At 40.9% G+C, this 23,318-nt stretch overlaps 1 protein-coding gene across 1 annotated transcript in view; it reads right to left on the reverse strand.

The window, feature by feature from the left end:
• The window catches only part of odad2 (outer dynein arm docking complex subunit 2), a 37,692-nt gene that overhangs the window by 9,121 nt on the left and 5,253 nt on the right, over positions 1-23,318 (reverse strand). The window contains exons 8-18 of the mRNA XM_061064855.1: positions 20,702-20,916; positions 19,789-19,944; positions 18,706-18,859; positions 12,511-12,657; positions 11,908-12,117; positions 10,632-10,865; positions 9,935-10,045; positions 9,611-9,765; positions 4,591-4,771; positions 4,442-4,503; positions 1,995-2,109 (exon numbers count right to left, since the gene is read on the reverse strand). Of these exons, the coding sequence (XP_060920838.1) occupies positions 1,995-2,109; positions 4,442-4,503; positions 4,591-4,771; positions 9,611-9,765; positions 9,935-10,045; positions 10,632-10,865; positions 11,908-12,117; positions 12,511-12,657; positions 18,706-18,859; positions 19,789-19,944; positions 20,702-20,916 (1,740 nt within the window). The remainder of the gene's footprint in view (positions 1-1,994; positions 2,110-4,441; positions 4,504-4,590; positions 4,772-9,610; positions 9,766-9,934; positions 10,046-10,631; positions 10,866-11,907; positions 12,118-12,510; positions 12,658-18,705; positions 18,860-19,788; positions 19,945-20,701; positions 20,917-23,318) is intronic.

Consider the following 23,318-nt stretch of genomic DNA (forward strand, 5'->3'; position numbering starts at 1 on the left):
TGTACTGTTGTGTTCTCCTCCCTAACAGAGAGCTACAGCTGAGATCAAGCCAGGGTGCGGTGTATGGGCCCTGTGATGCCGTGCCAGAGGATGAGCCATGTGTGCAGTGCAGGGCAGGGAAGGGAAGGGGGGGGGGGGGGGGGGGGGGGAGATTGCCGGGGCCAGGAGCTGACCTCCGACACACAGGAAGCCCTTCCTCAGGAATACTGATGATGGCTGGCCGGGAGTCCCTGCGACAGAGGAAGCTCTCTCAAGCCACCAGCTGCGGTAGACTAGCCAGAATCTCTTTCATGGCCTGGACGGGCCCCCAGATCTGAAAACCGCAACATTATGAGGCTGCACACGGAAAGGCTCTTTCTCGCTATTCTCTCTCTCCCCTCATCTTACCCGGGATGAAATGAAATAGAAAACACATTATCTGCTGTTCTGTGCGTGATCTCAAGCCGATGGGGAGCAGGCCAAGCTGAGAATGGCAGAAGCGTGCCATGACCCTTTCTCTCCAGCAATCAGGCTACTATAACATACATAGCTACTATGTAAAGGAAAAATAAAGCAAGCATCTAAGTGAGCCTTTGCATCCAGGCAAATTCATGTTACACCCCATTACCTTCAACTGGGAGGATTCTGCTTCTTTGATTGGAGAAGAAAGGTAGTTGAACATTTCACTATTAAGTCGTTGCAGCACTTTTATAGTACTATAGGCGGTGACTCCAAACTGTGGAGCAGAGGGCTCAGAGATACTGTGTATTCTGAGGGGCAGCAGTACTGTCTGAAACATCCCTCAGATGCATTTATACCACGGCTCTCTCATAAATCCACTATGGAGCTGCTAACTCAAACCACATGGGGTTTTTATCTAAATAGCGACTGCACCAAAAGCGGCTATATCAGATTCCTGAACTCAATGGGCAAAGAGCACTATTTAGTTCTTGTCATTGCCCCTGTCTCAGAAAAAAAGAGCATGTTCATGAATTTCCCTCAAAATTGGAAAACTGACGTCCAGACATACATTGTCAAACTTTGTTAGCGCCCCATAGTGGGTCCGCAGTCTCCCTCCATATGGTTGCCATGCATCATTTTGACTGCACTTCTTGGCCAGAGAAATTCCAGCCTGAACAAAAAAAGGGTTTCACCCCCAAGACACCTGCCTGGGCCCAATATATCTGTTTCAACTTAATGAGCTGGTTACCTTATTCACAGTGATAATATAACACTACCACAGTTATAACTGGAAAGTATTTAAGGGCACAGGGGATTAAAGACTTAGTAATGTCTAACTGAAATCAAAGCTTCTTTGAAAGACAGGGTTTAGGGCCTGTGATAATACCATAAAGCAACTCATAATGTTTCAGTGCTAAACTTCATAAAACACTGAACTTTTCACACACCAAAGAGCGTTTGTCAAATTTATGTTGTATCACTGTAAGAAAGTGTGATAAAGAATACACACAACACTCGTAATGCACATCGACCCGTACCTCACTTCCTGGGTTTAGATTAAGTTGTGGGTTCTTCTGCAAACCATTTGTGCAGTTGTCATAAGAGAAGTCCTTTTCACAGAAACTGTCTGATACCCTTTGGAAGACAGTGTGCCTCCGTAACTAGTAGCATGTTGAGGGAGGATTTTCAGCTGGGAAATTTAGAAGCCATGCCACAGGATATTACTCAGTCTCTCTCCCAATTCACCAATCCAAGTGTGCCAAGGAGACTTCTCTGCTTCATATTAGCCTGAGGTCCATGTAAGCCTCCTCTGAAACAGCTCTGCCCCTGCTAACCTCCCAGCAGCAGCAGCAGCAGGTTGGAGGGAGAACTTGCAGACATGAATGCTGATATAAGCTGGCTTCTATTTAGTGAGTGGGATAACCCTTTATTCTGAAAGACAAAACCTCTGCAGACTTCATTGATTAAGATAATTTCTATGTGTGCCTTTGGTGTGCGTCACTCACATAGCCACAGGTCAGAGGCAGAAGACAAATCACTTCTCTGTACTGTACCTTTGCATTCTTAATGCATGGACAAAGGGCCCACGCTGCACTGGACTGAACATCTGCTCTGGGGTTTTTCAGTAAGGACCACACCAGGCGGACTCCATCGAGCTGGTCAATGATTCTGAGAAGAGACAGAGACATCAGAGAAGTGTGAGAATGAAAGAACAAGAAAAAGTAAGCAAGACAAAAAAAAAAATGTTGTGATTTTTACGACAACTTTCATTGTGCATACTTTTTTCCTTGAAAGATTTGAGAGTATCACTCTTTTCATTATGTTTGCCTCAGCTGGCTAGCAGCAGGTTCACTATTACAGCAGCCAAGAAGGATCAAAGGATCTATCGATTTCAGCATTGGCTTTTCATTACAACTTGCCTTCAGTCTTGCTCAGTTACTCTGCAGGCCTGAAACCCACCCACTGTCTGTTCACTTAAATCACCCACCATGGAGCAGTGCTAGAGCCAGAGGTTAACTTACATACATCTGTGTATAGTGCTTCATGCACAGATTTATAAATAGAAGCTGAGACAAACTTACACTTTATGTTGGTGGCTTGTTTTTCAACCAAAGCCAAGAAGAGGACCCTCTTTCCAAATCAAACACAGCCAGAGACAGGTCGCTCTATATTTCACAGGGTCTGAGCGAAGTTTACTTAGGCATGAGCTGTATTTCATGCCGTATACATGACTGTATTCAAAACTGCAGTCAGGGTCTGGGAACCCGAAGCATTACGCCACAGAGCACCCGTTGTCTGGTATAAATAACATGTAACGTGTTCCCCATGTGTGCTTCCACCAACAAGGCCGACATTGAATGCTGTCATAATTACTTAAACACTCCCTAATCACAGTATCTCCGTGACTGGCAATGAGCGAACACTCATCAGGGACGTCCTCTGCGCCATCTGTCTTCCGTTTGCACATAAATCAGTCTAGAGGGATCATAACATCAGATTCCAGTCTACTGGGCCTCTTAAATCCGGACCAAAAAACAAAAGCAAAGCATCATATCATCCGCCAAAAACAGCTCGCTCTTCCCATGAAGCAGGTATGATAAAGATTAGCAATGAAGTTGTGGCTGACAGTGATGGATTAGAGGAGGAGACCACAAACCCTGGAGGCATTAAACAACGTGTGTTCACTCTTGTAGCTACACAAGATTCATGGGAGGAAGTGCTCTGTCATTAACCACACACTGCCTACTGGTTGAGAATAAAAACAAACATGCGAGTATTTGATGGAAAACTTGAAAGTGATCTGTGCTTGTTTTGGACTCTCAGTAGTTATGGAAGAGCTGAATATGAATGATGACGATATAATGATTACTCTGATCAACAGAAGTTTCTGTCGGTTGGATAAGTCATGTTCACTGACAGGAATTTTGTAGCTGACTGTGTGGTATCATGCATATATCATAATCATATTTGTTCGCAAGCCAAACACTGCCTAAACACAGGGGTTTGAAAAACAGCTTTAGCAGTGCTGAGTTAGAGCAGGAAACAACCGAATGTGAGTGATGTTAATTGGTCAGAAAACTACTGTACACATAAATGTCTCAAAATAAGCTATTGCCACAAAACATACAACATGCTGTTGGAATAAGACCTCACTGTTTACAGCTATGTGTGAAGGCTGAAAAATGAGGCCTGAATATACATACCGTGAGAAAACATGGAGAACATGATGAACCAATGTGAAACATTTCTCCATTTGTGCAAAGTTTACAACACTTAGTGGCTTTATTTTGACATGCTTCACTTTTTATTGTACGCCTTGTTTTCTTTTTCCAAAAAAAAAAGTAACAGGCTCATTGGATAGCATTAACAGCTAACAAACAGTGTGGATTGTTAAGTTGTATAAGTGTCCAGCTCTAATTAGGAAGGATCTTGTAGTCCATAACAATCTCATAAAAGCAATGAGGCACAGATGGAGGCTCGGCGATATTCAGCAGTATTGAGTGTGAGTTTAAATGAACACAGAACAAAGAGCTCTGGACTGTGGTTTGCTGTGTTTTTCTCAGTTGTGTAGTCTTGGACAGGGTAGGGCTTTAGGTATGTTCGTCTGACCAGCTCGAGTCCTGACAGTGACCACAGAGCTATAGTAAAGCACTGGGAATCAAACCACAACCATATTTAACACAGCAGGTACAATAAACAAGGCTTGTAAAACCTGTCATTAAACAGGGGATGAAAGAGGAAAGTACCTGCATAATAACAAATTAAAAGAACATAAATTTCTTTAAGTATCAGCCCATGACAGGTTAATGATACTGTGTTTGGATCTTGGAATTGGTGTCGTTCCCTTGTCATAACATATGACATCAAAACATGGCTAAGAATATGTGTTTGCAGCTAATTTGGTAATGACAGTGGGTAAGTTACTAATCACATTGTAAGAGACACCTCACATGGGTCTGTTTTGTAAGCTAGCTGGTTTAAAGCCCAGGAAGAGACTTACGCCATGTTGTCCATATCTGTGGCACAAGCACCCACTGCCCTGGTTACGTTCACAAGCAGTGCCTGGTGAAACACATAAAGTCAACATGCATGGATCTACATAGAAACATGTTTTACACAATAGATAAAATAAGAGAAAGTGACACTTGCCTGGTTGGTTCCAGTGAGCAGATTCACTAAGGACTTAATGCCTCCACACTTGCGGATGACAGCCTTGTTGGCAGGAATCTGGGAAAACTCTCCCACTGCTCCCACCACATTTACCAGGACTTCTTCAGGTTGATCGGTCAGCAGGTGAACAAGGGTCTCCAGGGCTTTGTACTCCTGAAACCTTTTAAGGATGGAGATATTTATTATATTTAATAGAGTGAACCAGAAACAATACAAACAGCTATGCTAGCAGCTCATAATAAAAAGACAAAAGCAAATAGATACACATGAAGATGCTAACATGCTGATGTAAAACTTGTGCAATTGTTACCATGAACTTAAAACCCACTGAAAAATCAGTTTAATTACTCAGACTGGTGTTGGAGCATGCTGTCATGCTTGCAACTTAATTTGACTATGCAGGCACAATGTTGCTTGAGTTAATTACTAACCATTTTTAGGTCGACTTGTTTGCATGCAAATATTTGTTGTTCAGCACTGAATATAAAGTTGGTAAAGTTTTGTCAGAATTGGATTAGTTCTGCAGCTATTTGGTCACAAAACAAAGTATTTGGCAGGATGATGGCACAAGAAAAAAAAAACTTAGTAGGTGATTGTAAACCCCCCCTGTGGAAAGTTATGTTGAAAACACCCAATGTCGACCTTCTAATAGTAAGGAAGAGGGAACTGATTGCGCTTCAGCCCCTCTACAGGTCGGTGCTCTCAGAGAAGGACCTTAGATGTTTAAAAGACAATTCAATGGACTCCTGAACAAAGTAAAAAGAATACAAAGAAAAACACACTAGAGCACATGGATCACTTAAGGCAATTTATTAAGGTGCAATGGACTAACATTTCGACGCACACTACAACATAAAATAGTTCTAAGAAGGGTCACGATACTATTTTAGAGGAAAGTCACCTGGGAAACCTGAATGTTCACACTTCATTTATTGTCAGATTAAGTGTGAAAGTCTGTGTTGTTTATTCTCGGGGGACCATACATGTTTGTAAAATCTTTCATGGCTATTCAATACTTGATGTGATATTCATGTCTGGACTATGTCGTAGACCAACAGACAGACAAAACTGCCATCAATGGATTCACACCACTGGGTAAAAACGCCTTGAGCTGAGTAGGTGACAAGTTGCAGCTGCAGCATCCCCAGTCACACGGGCACAGAACTCTTACTGTAAGCCAGCAGAACAGGCAGGTTTCCCACGGCTGCTCACAGTTGTCCCTTGTCAGACTTTGCATAACCAAAGCTTTGCTGTGGCTTGGAAAAAACTTCCACCCTCTTTTGCTGTGATCTTGACTTGTTTGCCAATGCTACAGAGTGGTAAACTATAGTAAACATTTAAAAGGGATATAATGCGGTTGCAGGAAACCTCAACAGACCTCTGATGTACTGTTAAGTTCTACGACTGTTTTTATTCGCAGTTACGGTTACTGGCATCAGGGTCCGTAAGCTATTGTAGATGGCTGGGGTCATTTGGTTTTGGTCCGCTTCACCAGGAACACGGCCTATTCTTGCAAGTGAAAACATTGCTAATGAACAGAGGAGCTGCCAAAGATAACTTCAGTGAAATGCACTGTAAAGAAAAACAATGGCTTTCCTATTCCATCGCTGAAGTGTCTTCTGTAGTTGCCTACAGTAGAATTATGTTGTAATCACAGACATAACTTTTGATAAACGAACAGTGAGGAATGCCTATTTTTGTTTAGCCAATCCCAGCTGAAGTAATTACGTGATGGCAAGAGCAACACTGCATGAAAAGGCTGCCCGGAGCAGCTTCTATTGCAAACACTGGAAGCTTATAAAAGCCTGTCAGAAGACACAGGAACCACAGTGGGGCTTCTGTGCGGGGGATTTAAATGATTGATTGCCTGCTTTTTCCTCTTCTCATTCTTTTACACTAGTTGCAAATTTAACGAAGTGCAGAAAGCTTAAATGCTGCCTTTTATAATAAGTGTCCTTAGGAGGACGCAAGTAGAAATAAGACATTTCAGGCACGCAGAGATGTGTAGCAATGACCATGAACACAGATGCAGTTGCGTATTTAACCTAAAAGTGAACAGATTGCTCACAGCAGAGCGGTGAATAACTTGGATGAGCACATGCCTTTTCATAGTTAAGTATCATTTGGAGGGGCAATTATGGTGTGCTCATCCTCGGGCTGGAGCAGAGGTAAGATGGAGGGGTAGCCAGTAAATTGGAAGCGAACCCCACAATCTTGACCCCAAACATTACTGCGCTGGCACATACAGTCAGACTTGGCAGCCATTACTTTCCACTGCAAAGTTGTTCCCTCACTCTTATGTTTAGCACTTTTTTACAGCATTCCTGCGTGTCCTGAACACCTTGGTGTACGGGCTCAAGAGGCCACATGTTGATGCATCCATAAATCTGCAAAGAAAAAAGGCGTTTTTTCAAAGCCCGGCCCAGATAAAGCGCTCTCTGTAATATTGTAAGTCTGACAAAAACAAAAGCTTATGTGATCCTTAAACAAACACACTTAAGGTTTAAATGTAATTAAATTTCTGGGCATCAATCATCTCTCAATTTGATGCATCATTAATCAAGCAAATAGCTAACACATGCTGCTACTTGTCCTGAGTGGAGGTCCCCCCGATCTCTATAATGTCCAGACCACCAAAATCATCAGTCATATTTAAAAAAAAAAAAAAAAAAAAAAAAAAAAAGTAATGGTGTTTGCAGTGGGCAGAAAGGTCTGTTTCATTTGACCGGATTCTTTGTGATATAATAGAGGAGGGCCTTTTTTTTCTCCATTATCGCTGTAACATAAATATATTTTAAACAGATTTTCATCACAGAACACCACACAACCTGTGACTGGTTTTGAAGCAGGCCTGTGCCTCTAAAACACTGTTGCCATTAGCAGCTTTTACTTTTTGACAGTAATGACTCAGCCACTTCTCTCCGAGCTTTTACTTGATCTAGACATTTTAAGTGATTTCAATAAGCCGGAGAGAAAATGACCAAACAGAACCACTTACACATTTAAGTAACTTTAAATACTTTTGACATGCATCATGTCATTGGCCCAATTTGAGTTTCATTCACACCTAATTGTACACATTGCCTCCCCCCCCAAAAAAAAACCCAGAAATGAAAAATGCAAAGCGAACCTGTCATACTAAGGTCCTTTGGTAAGATACCTTAATGACAGGTAAAATGAAGAGAAGGCAGGCAAAGTGTTTCTTAGTGTTTAAAACATGAACTGTCAGTAAACGTGGTTTACATGTGATTTATGGCATCATTATAATTATTTATATTAATATTATTTTTACTAGCAATGATAAGTATTTAACGTAGCAACAATGTGACAAGTCATTACGAATGGCAGAGAGTCACTGCTGGCTGAAAGTATTTCAACATTACTCATGCCCGGTGCAGCTCATTTATTTTATCATCTATTGCCAAAACGCAGTCAGAAAGGTTCAGCCATTTTTTTTATTTATTTAAAAGCAGCGGATTCAGATGTTTGATTTATCACTTTGATGTAATACTCTGTAGTTACAGCCATGTCACCACTGTTAACTGTTTGTTTATGATCATCCTTTTTTCACTACATTTCAGTAAATTAAACCCCCAAATGATTTCCTTCAAGGCTATTGGTTAAAGCAGCAGTGATCTGTCCTTCTAGCTTTAAAATAAATGTCATCATCGAGCTTCTGCTCCTGTGAAGGAATCCTCACTTAACTCATTGTGGCAGCAGACACTGCAGTCCCAGTCAGGAGGACTTAACTTAGACTTTAAATGCAGGATATCATTCTGTCAGTTATGATGTATGAAGTGAAGAAAGATCCTTGTGAGTGCTACTGCTCGTTTTTCTTGTTATTTTTAGAATCCCACTGCGATCTGAGCCGTACAACGTTTCTCAGTCAGCAGAATATAATGTTTACATAATCCCACCTGAACAAAACAAAAGACTCATGTCATAAAAATGATTAAGAAACCCTTATCAGTGCATGTGGCTACATTGGTGGAATAAGGTTCTTAATTGATAAACATGTTGCCATGGTGATAAATGACTGCATGAGGGTTATAGCTATACATTATGCCCCTGGCCTCAAACTGAATAAGAACATAAATACCACTTAATCATTCCTCAAGTGGAAATGTATGTGGCTGCCAAGGCACAGTCTCTGGGCATTATTTATATAAGAGGGAAAATCAGTGATTTTAAAATCATCTGACAATAAAGAACAAGTCAAAAACCATTCACACTACTGAAGGAACCAGGCGAAATGACACTCAAATAAACTCCTTCGCCTTACATGACAAATGATTAAAGGCTCTGCCAGCCTACGTCCTCTGACATTAGAAAACCACCATCTCTTTGCAGATTCGTGCAGTATGCCTATACGTCTGATTTTACACACGCGGGCCTCGACTAAACACATCAACTGAAGTCTATAAAGTCAGCACATTGACTTGAGCCTTTGTGAACGGTGGAAAAGATTTAATTCAAGCAGCAAACACTCTTGTAAAAGTTCAGAGCGAATAGAATCCGTGCAAAAACTTTACATTTTCCGCAAATAATCACCTCAGCCAGACAAAATGATAAAAGAAGGGGGAATATGACAACAGCATGTGAGTGGAAAAAGTGACACAGCTTTTGATGAATGAAAACAGTCCCCTATAAAAGTAACATATGTGATGATGGCATGACAACCACAATGCACACACGTTAGTTAAACCCCTTCTTGCTGTACGGGGTCTGAGACTGCTGCAAAACCAAGTCATCTTTTCAAACATATTTCAAAAAGAAATGAGCTCATGAGGGTGAAATTCCTTTCTGACCCCCTTATTCACTGATGCTCATTAGCCTGCTATTTTGAGTGATTTATCAAAGTCATTCTCGTCTGTTACCACTAATTGCAAACACACAGTCATACAACCCAAAATATTCTGCTACAATGCGTTTTTGTATCTCTGGCATGTTCAGTTTGTGTGTGTGTTAATGAGAGGTAGCACAGTGAGGCCCGGCATACTTAGCCACATTCTCCACACTGATGGAACACTTCCAGATGGCCCCCGTCGCAGCAGCCAGGAGCTGCTTGTTGTCTGCCTTGCTCAGCAGAGAAACCAGCGGTTGCAGACCTTTATACCTACGCACGAGGTCACGAGTTTGTTTGTCCTCTGCACACTGCAAAACAAAAGGAAGGGGGCGAGAACGCCGTTCATTTCTACAGGCTGGATTGAATGAGGAGAGAAGGAACAAAGAAAAACGTTCATGCTTTAGGTCCTTGTTTTAACTATTCTGTAAAACAAATAAAACAGACGCTAATTAAGAGCACCACTGGGAAAATGTGTACCTTGAAGATTGCACTGGCACAATGCATTTGAAGCTCATCGTTGTCACTGCTCAGGTTCTTGACCAAATCCTTGATCATGCCAAGAGACTGAATGGAAGTCCTGTAGCTTTCCTGCAATCACAAAACAATGTACAGACACTGAGAACACCAAATAAAATACAATCATTTTACATAATAATTCTCGCTATTTTATATCTCTAATAGTTTCCTCATCTCACCTCATCAAATTTGGTTTCATACTGTTTTCATTTTTTACTCTAACATGTTATCATTCTGTTTCATCCTTAGACATTTTTGTGTATTTCCTTGAGTATGGATCATTGTTCCTATTCTTCAATTATTTTTCAGACTTTGATCTTTTATGAATTGTTTGTTTCTTATTGTGCTTGCTAGGCCTTCCTTCAACACTTTGTGACTGCTTGTACATTGAAGTGTAAATTTTTTCCACCCTAAGGACAATAATATTTTCAAAAAGCATGCTCTGGTTGACACAGGAATAAGAAATACACAGTTTAGGTTGCACACACAGAACAGGTAAGTAGATTTCAATTCACTGTTGACAATAATTATAATCAGCCTAATCCTTTCAGAGGAATCTCATGTTGTCCTTTAGAGTCATCTGTGTTTAATTACATGTAGAATTATTTGACCACTGGTAAAACAATAAATACAAAATAAAGTGTGTGCCCCCCCTCACCTCTGAGGCACACTCCTGCAGGGTGCCCACCACAGGAATAAGCATGTTCTCATGTGGAGACTTGAGCAGGCGTCCCAGCAGAGGGATCCCATCGGCCTTACTGATGGCTACCTTGTTCTTTGTGCTTTTGCTGCAGCTCCACAGAGCCAGAGCCCCACAGCGAGCTACCTCTACATCCTTCTGCTGGTGTGCACTCAGGTTGGCTAAATCTGGGACACAGTCCAGCAGCTTTACCTGCGCACAGAAACAAGAGGGCCAGATTTAGAAGTGGATAAACACAAACATGAAAATGAGAGCAAACAAGCAGGCAGACCACACGTGCTCAGGCATAAAACTTACACACATTTACTCAAACTCTCTGAACTTGACATACATTCAAGGAGTCTGAAAGGTTTGCTTGCAGGATCGGAGTGATAATGGATGGTTCCAGATGGGAAAAGCAGGTTATTTGCTGTGATTAAGGGCGCAATTAAAATTCTATTACCAGTGGGTCTGCAAGGATGAAAAAGCCAGAGATGCTAGGAGTGGAAAACTGTCAGGATAGATGTTGATGTTAGGTTTGAAAAGCCCAGTGTGACGGTTTATGGCCATCATTCAGTGTTCTAATCCATAGTTCCTGGCCAATGAGACAGAGCAGGCAAAGCTATTACACACAGCATAGTTCAAAGGTGGTCTCGTAGCATAGCGTGAAATTAATCTGCCTCCGTGAGTGACTTGCACATGAGAACATCCGATTTGGAGCTGAGGAAAATATACAAGGCATGCAAGCTTTAATCACAGGGCGTTCTGTCAACAAACATGCATGCAGGTCAGAGGATGTAGAGGACATTCTATCTGTTTTACCCAAACGCCCACTCTCCTGTTTTATAGAGTGGCTGAAAAAGGACAAACGGGCCACTTTGAACAGTGAAAGGGGCACAAAAAGGTAATTGATTTGCCGTGCATCAAAACCTAGTTCTGCAAAATTTTGACTCTGTGTTTTAGATTTTCAACGAAACAGTAATGATAATATGGGGATCCCATTTGAAAAGGCACCATCCTGTTTTTCCACAGCTTCTGAGGCACTGTGGTTTAATGCAAAACGTTAGTACTAAATTTCAGAGTTGCTGACATAGACATAAAAAGACATGTTATTTAATGGAAAGTATGCCACTGTAGGACATAACATTCTTTCATTCATCCCTTTAAGACAGATCAGGGACTTTTTTGCATATTATCTCTGTATCTACACAACTTTAGAATCATAGAAACTTAGCTTTTTTTTTACTCTACCCACCAGTTTTTGGATGCCGCCATATTGCCTGACAGTTCTCCTTGCTCTGCGAAATCTTGCAACATAAGCGATGGTCTCGGCTGCTAATGCCTTGAGGTCCTTGACAGGAGAGTCCAGGATCTTCACAATGCTCTGCAGGCCTCTCATGTCAACGATGGCCCGACGGATTTGCACATTGTGACTTATTTTTCTCAGGATTTTCAATGATCCAATCTTAAAGAACACATGAAAAAATGATATTACAATATGTGAACAGTAATTTTGTGTAGTATGGGTTTGTTTTATGTAAAAAAAAAAAAAAACATGTTGTGTTTATGCAAACATCAGGCTTCAATCTGTACAGAGTGTTCATACAGCGATATCTAATAACCAACAACCCACATTTCTACTAAAAATAGAAGGGACAAAAAGCCATAATAAAATGGGGGTTAAAATGCACCCACATGTGATTAGGCACACTGAAGAATAATTGCTACCCTGTGTCTTGAAACGCACGCTCTCTAACCAACATTCATGTTTTTGTTACTAGAACACAGGCGGGCACACACAGCAGGCTCAGCGTATGCCTGCAGGCCATCCAGGTTCAGCTCTGGCACAGCTACTCACTTTGCATCTGACTTCATTTGTATCCAGCAAGTTAAGGAGGACTTCAAGGCCACCTACATCCCGGATGGCCAGTTGGCACGTCTCCTGCATCAAATTTAAGTCCATCATGTGGACCAGAGTGAGCACAGTGGCGGTCTGGTCGCCTCCCTGAATGAATGACACAGAAAGACCAAAGGCAGCGGGGTGGAGAGAATTAGACATTAAGCAGACTTTTAAAGAGAAAAGGGAGGAGGATGCAAAACCTCCCCTCAATTCCACCAACCTTTCTCTCCCTGTGTTGTTCCCCCACATGATACCACTCCTGCTGCCGTTGTTTTGTTTGTACCAGAGTCTGGCAAGTGTTAAGCGTAGAAAGGAAATTATCAAACAGAGCACCGAGCTCTGACAACGCTGCCAACCCAAAAGCCATTAGACAATGACCCTTAAATGAAATAGCACACTATTTGCACTGAAACCCTGAAACTAATGATGAGTTGGCCTTTCAAAAGCAGAATCTGTTTTGACAGTTGCTACATGCTCACATATTCTAATAGCCCTGCACCCTAGTGATTACCAAGTGAGTAACTACAACACTCCAAGGACAACATGTGCAGTGCTTCAAATTGAAACAGCTTTGCACACATTTGGCAGAAAACTGATTAGGTTTTATGGCCACTTAGTGACAATGTGTTCACTAAGAAAACAAACAATACAGAGATTTAAAATTGGGCATGTGTGTGGTCAAATCCTGACTTGTGCAGCCGTGGCAGAACTTGACTTCTGCTAAAGTTAGCATCCCAATACTTTTTATATTTTGTCAAGTTCTCCTAACACTGCATAAATCCAAATAAATGTCCAGGCAGTGGATGGGTGTTGACAGCGTTATGGCACTTAAAATACCAGTCTTAAGGTCCCAAGCAGGCAGTGATGGTGTTTTTCTGCTACCATATTTAGCGTGTATCATCAGCAATTGCACAACTCTGTTGGCAGGCAATGGAGCCGATCACTAAAAAAGAGGGGAAAAAATCAAAGCAATCAGATAAAACAGAAGCCAATGGCACAACATGTAACAGTTAGCTTCTGTAATACAATACCTGTTACATGGCTTTGATATGTGACACTGAAATGTCCATTGCAAAATCTCCTGGCAAGTGAACAATCAAATGTTTTTCACTTTTCATAGTGGTTTCATGTGCTACAGATAGAGTTCCCGACTTGAGATTCAAGGCTGCATCTAACTCTCAGAGCTTCATATCCTTTATTAGTTGCACACTTTGCAAATAATTTGAGACTTCAGGAACATCCTAAGTAGATTTTTTTTAACCAGTCATAAAAAGGTTACATGCCATGCGATCAGCAACTCATATAAGTAGAAAATAACCCATAGCTATACAGAAGAAGGGAAAGTAATGTGTTTCAGGCAGCTGTTGGCGGTGGCTGGCTCATCAGTGAAGAACTATGCCACAGACTCAAGTGGTGTTTGATCATATCTCCCTCACAAAGCAGTGCTCTGACACAGCAGGAGAGCAGACACATGTGTTCTCCATATCATGATGCGAGCCTAAATGTGAACCATTTGCCCATTAACAGCAGTGGATCCACTGCTTCCTTTGTGTCCTCCGTTCTCACTCTTCAAAGGATTCAGCGGGCGAGGTTCGTACCTTGTAAAAACAACCCCCCGACAAAAAAAAAGGTATGTTTAGGAGTGATAGCTGGGAGAACAGAAAACAGATCATGTGCTTTCATTTTCTGTTAGCTTTGCTCTTGAAGCACTGTCGACATTCTTTTAAACATTGAGAACATCTGACGATCTTTTATGGTGAGAGATATTTGACTCACTGAGCAAGATAGGGGCAGATGCTCAAAGTGGAACCAATGCAACCACTATTCGACCCCCGAACATAATACTACTCAGAAAGTGTTTTGGCTGGCATATTCTGTAAGCCATGACCTACTGGCACTTTCATAATTAATATGTAATACAAATATTAAGTTGACTTCTTTTCACATGTTGGGTATGAGGAAACATGGTCAATAACATGTTGAATTTAGTGCTTAAACAAACCAGAAAAAATCTTCACATGTTTGCCTCTTAAACCTAAAGGAGTTTCCACTTGTCAAGACATGAGCTACTGCTAACAGCAGAGGAAATTGAACCAACCAATAGAAAACAAGACTGAAAGTTGTTCATGTGTCGGTAAGGGGGAATTGCAGGATCAAAACCTGATATATAAAGAATGATCTAACTATAGCTACGCGTGAATCGCAATGCAAATAAGGTCAGAAATTAACGCATTATTTTTTTCAATTGCTATTTTGTCCCTTAGGCGCACTGTACTGAAGGTAAGTCCCTGGAGCAACTTCCTGAAGTCACAGTGATGGGAAAAAAACAACACAGCTCGGTCAACAATCAAAAATAATATCCAAAAATATATTGTGACTCTAACCATTTCACTTTTTTTTACCATTAGTTGCACTTCAATTATTGAGCTGAATATCAGATCAGCAGCTTAAAGATGTTTTTCTCATTCTGTCTCTTTACTACAGGTGTCTCAGACTGCAGCAGACTGGATTGTGTAAACTCAGCCTGCCCTCCCTATGGTACTTCACACAGTATTCAGCATGTTGGAGCAGAGATGGGGTTAACCTGGCTGTCAGTGATACCCTGCTGACCTTCCATACTGGCCCCTATTCCTGAAGACGGTTTGTGCAGGTGTCTGGCTTGGATTTGATCCAGCAAGGCTTAACATACATATTATTTATAAGTGCAGAGATACACAAGAATGTATATCTTCCATGCTAGAATTGTGACAGGTGGCCACTCGGAGCACGTCATCTAGCTCTAGAGAGCAGGTATTGGCAACGAGGTCTCGTACTTCTGCTAAGAGCAGACACAGAGGGAAGGCTGCAAATAAGAAGAACCAACACAGCCTGCATGAATATATGGAAGAAGTGCAGAGACATAATGAATAATTACTGGTTTGTTTTTCTCCTTGACTTAGAATCTCATATAACATAAAAGTCCATGTCGGAGTGAAGTCTGTGAAATGATAGGTTGCTAAAGAATTAAATTATGTAACTCATTTTTGCCAAATCAGACATGTTGTTAATGTATTACAAGCACTAAAATTAATCATTTTAATTGATTGATGTAAAATATCTAAAGTGCCTGACTACTTAGAGCCTAATTATCTACATATTTTTGAGAAAATGAGCTGATTCTGGCTCGAGTTCACTGGAGACAGGATTAGTGTGGAGCTATTGAAAGGAATGTTTCTCTCTGGAGGAGAGCTGGGCTGTAGTACTGTTACTGGCCAGCAGAGGGGGAGCTACCTTAATGAGGGCTGAACACAAACCATGTGTGTGAAGGACAGCTCAGTTTGTTTGTGTTAACTACTTCTACACTGACGGTGAATTTAGAGCCAAAGGAAAATATTTTTAAGGTTATGAACAAAAGTTGCACAGATTAAAAACTTTCTGGTAACTCCACTTTTCAGGAAAGATTAGAAAAGAACATTGTGCCATTAGAAAAAATGTAAATATTCAAAGAGAAAGTTATGAAAATGTTTACAACACGCATTATTCAAATGTTCATATGTTAAGCAGTAACATGTTTTTTATTAGACAAAATATTTATATCTATGATGAAAAATGTTTAATGTTTAGAAAAATATGAGCAGATATAATCGACGGCAGCTGAGGAATTTCATCTTCATCTAAACAGACACAACACTGAAAGAAGATTTTATAACTTGGAGACTAAATTTACCATGAGGAGTTTTTTTTATCCTAACTAGAAACCTTCTAATCAACAAAGTTCAAACTTAGTTAGATCTGTCTAGTCTGGTTTCCATTCAATTTCAATGTCATGCTTTTTATGACTTAAATTCTCAAAACTGTATGTGTGGGGCGCTGGTGGAGCAGTAATTAGTGCGTGTATGGAGGCTATAATCCTCCAAGCAGCCGGCCCCCAGGTCATTCCCCTCTCTCTCTTCCTGATTTCCGGCTCTATCCACTCTCCTATCTCTCAAATAAAGGCACAAAAAGCCCCAAAAAATACATCTTGAAAAAAAATGTGTATGTGTCTTTGCAGCCTTGTTTATTCCCTGTATCTTTCGAAATGAAAATGAACATAACTCATATTTTTTGGAAGAAGCTTAAGCTTAATATTTGGTTATTTGTGATGCCCATTCCATGTATAAAGATTTTTTATGGGCTGGGAAATTGGAAAAAAAACATTTTCTGTACTCTCTTTAAAGTAGATTCTTAAGATTTTAGGTTTTTTAAAATATATTACATACTTTATGAAATCCTGAGGATCTGTGAACACGCATCAATAAAGAGATGTCAGAGTTGGGTACACAGCACATCAGGGCTGTTGGAGATACGGTGCTTTGCTCAAGGGAACCTCATCAGTACTTGGGAAGTGACCTGGCATCTGTCCAGCAACCAGACCAACTTCTATATTTCGGTCCAGAACGGGACTTGAACCGGGGACCCTCCAGTCCCCAACTTAAGTCACTACAGACTGAGCAAGTGCTGCCCTTGGAAAGAAGTGTACTTTTTTAACACACTAATGCAGCCCTGGCACAGGAACAATGTTTTCAAGTGCTTTATGCCTTATGACTATATTAACATAATATAGACGGTTAGTAGAAGACATAGACCGACTGTAGAAACTCTTTCATCTCTAATCTGCATGCCATGTAACATGGCACAGATCTCCAGCCATACAAGTTTAAAAACAAACACAACGAAGCCCCAGGCAAATATCCCTACATAAATATCATTAAAACACAAAACAGAACATACATGTGTCGCTTTATGAAAGTGTTAAACTTCCTCGAGTACAAACGGCTGTCTATAGTGCGGAGGAAAGGAGGGAAAAAATATCTCCTCCTAAAATAAAACAGATATTTAACTTGGCTCAGGGTGAGTTTCAGCGTCTGATGGTAATGATATTATAAAATGACTACTGGACAAACCCCATAAATAACTGTGCTGTGCGGTTTCCAGACAGATAGAAAAGCAGGGACATGTTGGTAACTGCCCTGCTGCATCTTGTTGAAGCAGGAACATACACATCCCATATACCACAATCACACTGAAAGGAGATCATGTGAAAAACACTCGCCATTTTTTTATTTTTTATTTGCCTGTTTCATGTCATTTCCATCGTCTTTTTCCTTTATGGAAGAAATATAAGCCTGCACTTAGAGTGGGGATTTCCTTCTATTATATTCCATTTTGCTAAGCTAAAAAATATAAACCTAGAGTTGGACTTTACAGCAGTGTTTTCTCTTAAAGATTAACTCTGATGCACTGTGAGAAATCGAATGTAATGTGGACTATTGTTGCTTATTTAAAAATAAACATTAACGTGCTTAAGATGTGTTAGGTTGCAGCAGCATTGAAGGAATTCTGCTGTAAAGTCAAAGAAGATAGGGCAGCACAACAGATTCCTAAAATAAAGTAAATGCAGCCTGTAAATATAATGTGTCTGAATGATAGTGTCCAGATATAGAGAGATAATAGAGACGACTGAGTAAGGTAGAGTCATCTCTGAAGTGGTTTTAGGTATTCCCAGCCAGTCTGGCTCATTGGCGTTTCTATTCTCTTTCCTTTTCTTCTCTGTTTTGACACATTAATATTCACCATATGCCCTGTCAGACCTATCACAGGGAGTGCTTCATATGTATGCTTCTTCTGCGGTGTGGGCAAACAGTGCATACAGCTGCTGCCGTCAGACAGCTCTCCTCCCCTGTGCTTTGGCTCACATGTGAAACCAAAAAGAGGCCCGTGTCAGACGCCAGGAATCCACAAGCGGAGTCAACCACTTCAATAAGCATCGTCCTACAAAGCGCCACCAAAAATTGGTAGAAACCTATGCATCACTTTATCTGACATCCTTTTCTTGACTAATCAGAACCTTGATATGACTGAAGCAGGGCCCACAAGTGGGATTATAATGATGCCAGCCATGTCCTGACTACTAGACTTAATTTTCCATGCATTGAAATTCTGAAGAGTTTTTGAAAAGTTAAACACAGACTTGGGATAGCATTAAAATTCTTGTACAGATGACAGGAAAGAGCCTGAGCTTTATTGTTTCCTGTCTGTTGTGGTCTGCCTTCACCTGCAGGAGCTCTCTGTACAGATCAGTATTTTGGGATGAGCAGAGGAGGAACAGCAGTGTGCAGTGAAGTATCTGCTCACCTTGAGGTACTTGACCAGTTTCTGGATCTGCCAGTATTCAGACGGCAGATCGGTGTTGCTCTCTGGACGGCGCTCGGGCTGCTCCTCCTCCTCCTCACTCTCAGATGAACTCTCACTGAATGCATCAACTTGCATGGCTCCTGCTGGGGTCTTACTGAGCAAAGCAGAGCAGATAGTGGTGCACTTAAGACCTCAGATAACGATCTACAAAGGTGCAGGATAGTGTAACAACTAGACAATACACAACCAGACAAAGGGAATGGAATACAATATCACAAAATCTCTTTTCCTGTGTTTGAAATGGAAAGAACAGATTGGTCTTCCCACACAAGAAGACTCATCAAAGACTTTGAAATTCAAGTGTCAAGTGTTCTGACTTCCTCAGAAATTTAGCAGCAGGAAAGTAAAGATTGGAATAATGTCATGGGAGGACTGGATCAGTCATTAAACACAGAGCAAAGACTGGATGCAAACAAATTTGCAGATGGCTTTTTAGAGTTGCTGTGGCCACTTGGATAACAGGATCATGAAAATGGTGCACTGTGGAGCAATGAAATTTGGTACGCATTCAAATGGGGCCGCTGAGAGACAGTTTCCATGTATGTACAAATAGCATTGCCAGGGGAGCTTAATATCAGAAGAAGCCAGCCGTTATGAGCGAATGTTTTCCACAAATCAACATGATAAACACTGAAGAAGAAAAGGCCTCTATTCTGAGTGAAGTGCATGATTGTGATTGAGTGAATGCACCCCGGGTCTTTATTGCCTTTACACTAAGTGATGAGCAGTAAAGAATGCTATCAGTAAACAGTGGCTGGCGTCAATTTATGATGCTACCAGCGTGTGTATATGTTGGAAAGTATTTGGCGGAGAGGAAGAATACCTGCCAGGAGCAGAAGGAAGAAAAAGCTTCTTCAGGGTTTTGTTATACTTACAACAACAAACTGCACGACAAGAAAAAAAAAACATTTAGTACTTCATATCAGCCCCTGAATCTTATACAGGTTAAGGTATCTCCTCCAGTTCACCCTGAAGAATTCCTTATAGACTCTGACAAGAGGGAAGATCATTTGAGACACTTACATTTTCTTGTGGGAGGACAGGCGTAGGACAGGTAAAGAGGACACCGACAACTCTGCTTTCATCTTGCTCTTGGCTCCGAGTGCCGACTTTTTCTTCTGCATTTCACCAGACTTCTCCTCTCCAGAGCTCTTACTGGTTTTCTTTTCCTCTGCTTTACTATAATGATGTGAAATAAGAGTCATTATGCCTACTTCTATTTTGAAAATTGTTATTTTTCTAACATAATCATTATTTAACAACATGAGACAAGGGTTCAGCTGGCACTTTTTTTTCAACTGAGATACTTTCATCTTCAGCCAGTTTTTACTCAAATGGGTACAGTTATCACAAAGTGCAGCTGCAACAGATCAGCCCATGCTAGATCTATTTATCAATCAAAGACCATATGTGATAGATCATTTGGGGATTTCTTCTAAGACTTTTTCCCAAGATTTCTGTCTGAAATTGAGCAGAGAGGCTTTCAGCACAGCTAACGTATTTATTAACTGAGATCAATGTATAATTAGGAATATTTGCAGTTACCCTGACATTTATAAACATTATAAGCATGTCTTTTCTAATGTGCAGCTGCTAACGGACACACTGAGCACGTGTGTCGAAGGCTTGGCATAAATATCATCCACAGCTCATGCCGTTAACAAGAGGGATCCCCACCAGAGCGTAGATCGAGCCCCAAACCGACCCAAGCCTGTGCACGATGTCTCCTGGCCCGTCTCATTAACTGTATTTATGGCCCGAGCCCGACTAAAATCTGATATTTTTTTATAAGCTGGAATTTATAATTAAAGTTTGAAGTTGTTTGAATGACAGATCCTGGCCAAACCAGCTTCAGGCTGTGGGCCAAGTCGGGCCGGGCTCACCTCACACATTAGGCTTTAGCCTGAAGATACTCATGAAGGGACTTATCACGTACCCACATGGAGAAATCAGACCAAGATTCCTCCATCTCGGACATGGTTCATATTTCTTCTTGCCGCCTGCCTTGTATGGCGCGTGTTGTCTCCACTTCTCATGCACATTCTTTTCCTGTTGCTCGTAAGACCTCTGGGGTTGGCCTTGTTCCTCCGCATCAACCGATTCCACATGCTGGATCTTTTGTGTTGATGGAAGTTCTTGAGCTGCAAAATCCTGTTGGTAAGTGGAAAAAGACAAAAGCTGCAGAGTGAGGAGAAAGTCCTCTTTCAATTCGCACCGAAGTTCTATTGAAGTGACATACAATAAATGTCGATTTACAACCACATGTTCAAGTGGTATACATTTTTCTGATTGATGCTTGTGAAGTCATTGTGTATAGTCATTCCGATGTTCGCTTTACATTTTTGTAAGGATGTGCCTTTTAGTTTCACTAATCATCTGACACGATGGTTCACTCTTCAATGTTCAGACTCAGTGTCAGCCATTTCACTCCAGCAGAGGAATCAAATACAGAACAATATCAGTGACACATGAACAACATAAAATTCACATAAAAGCCTTGTGCAGGCCTGCACAACAGTCCAGCCTTTAATACGTACTTGGAATAAAATCACACTTCTTCCAATGCTTTACATAAACGACATTCCCCTGTGTTGATTGGTTGAACAATATCAAAAGTTTATTGTTGCTGCACATTCCTCAACCTAAAAGTCTGCAGCTTGGCACTGACAAAATAACGCCTTTGTGTCACTGTTATTTAGTATTTTTTTTTAAGTTTTGGAGGTCTTTCTTTCAAATTTAACAACCTATACATGGATGCCAATAAGACGCATATGAATGGTTTGCAGGCAGGAGAGTTTTTAATCACAGACACCTGCTCTGCAGAGAAAGCTCAGACTGTCATTGTTTGTTAGGAGCTCAACAGTTTTTAAAGGCAGAGGAAAAAGAATTAAGATGTATTTCTGTGGCTTGTGTTCACGCGCAAGCTGGAGCCAAGCGAGCCTAATCACTTTTCCAAGGACTTGTTGTTTTTTTTCTAAAACACAAAGTGACCTGCTATTGGAAACATACAAGTCAATTCACCAAACCACAGACCCACAGTCTGACTTTATTAGGCTAACAAACCTCCTTTAATTCTATTATATGTGAAATGGACAAAGTCCATGCGCTTACACAGGAGGGAACACTCCAAATTCCTTGACATGCCACAGTAAAAAGTCCTATTACAGGTGCCTTTCTGAGGGTTTTTTTTTTATGGCAAGCAATTGAGAAGTAAAACCTTTATTTTTGTATTCGTCTTTATTTTCCGAGCATTTGACTAATAAATCCTAAAACTATTTGCATATGTTTGTGGTAGACTTGTGTCTAATGACTTAATCCATACTCATAGAAAATCAGGGCAGCAAAACCATCAGCCGTAAAACATCTGTCAGTGGCAAGATTCAAGAGGTCTACTGACTGATTATGACAGTGAGACAGTCCATATTAATTTCAGGAGGTGAATAAGGAAAACAAATCTACAACCAAGGGAGTTCTCTGCTTGACAGGGAGCATTTTGTGCATGCAAATACGCAGCATGTCCAATTTCCAATCACGCTGTGATGTCAAAATGAATCCTCAACACTGAGCAGAGGAGGCGAGTTTGCTTCCTCCAGTGTTGCAGCCCTTGACTCCTCTGGCTGCCTCTGCTCATTTGATTGAGGCTGTCTAATCTAATAAAAGTGTTAAAAAAAGACCTGCTTCCTCACAGTGGGAATACGCTCAGATATGTCGGGAGATTAGGTGTTGTTATCTTTGGCTATCACCGTCCAAGTTCAACACTCTGAGTTGCAATCAGGGAACTGAGCTGCAGCTATGCCAAACTGTGTTTCTGACAGACACCGCAGATATCAAACTTTGCAAAATTACAACTGGAAACAATCATATCAAGAATGAATACAATTACTTCATATCTCAGAGACAGGATGTTTGATTGCTGTTATCAGAAATCAATCAATTGAATGTGAAAGTGTTGTGTTTATGCTGACAGCATCATGTGAAGATGATTAGCTCGAGTAGAAGATGAGAGAGAGTGAGAGTGAAACTTCAGTGTAAGAAGACTGGGAGGGGAATATCAAAGGAGCGAAAGAATCCAGAAGACAAAGACACCGAATGATTTGTGCCTCCTCAAAACTGCTTCACATCAACTTTTTACTGCAGCTGTCCATCATTTTTAGGTTGTTCAGACTCAGGGCATCAATCTTCACACACTTCTCATAAAACATAAAAGCCTGAATGTCTTTTTTTACACAGTTCGGCCTGGCACTACTCATCTGTTTATTCAACCCTTTACTAACTGCATTCCATATTACTACAACACCTTCAATTTTATCTCCTACTGCAGAAGAAATCACATCGACTAAAAGCACCTTCGCAGATTCTGGGAAAAACAATCGATTCTATTAAAAAGAAAACACTTTTAGCCTTTATAACTTTAAAGAAGCAGGCAGTGAGTAGTTGTTTCTTTAAAGGCAATAGCGAGCATGTGATGATGCTATATTCTGAGTGAGAAAAACAGATCACATTTTGAAAAGCTGAACAGATTTTTGGCTGTAGCTGGAATCTATTATTGAAGT

Source organism: Labrus mixtus, chromosome 19 (assembly GCF_963584025.1).
Source record: "Labrus mixtus chromosome 19, fLabMix1.1, whole genome shotgun sequence".
In the NCBI taxonomy this organism is placed as follows: Eukaryota; Metazoa; Chordata; class Actinopteri; order Labriformes; family Labridae; genus Labrus; species Labrus mixtus.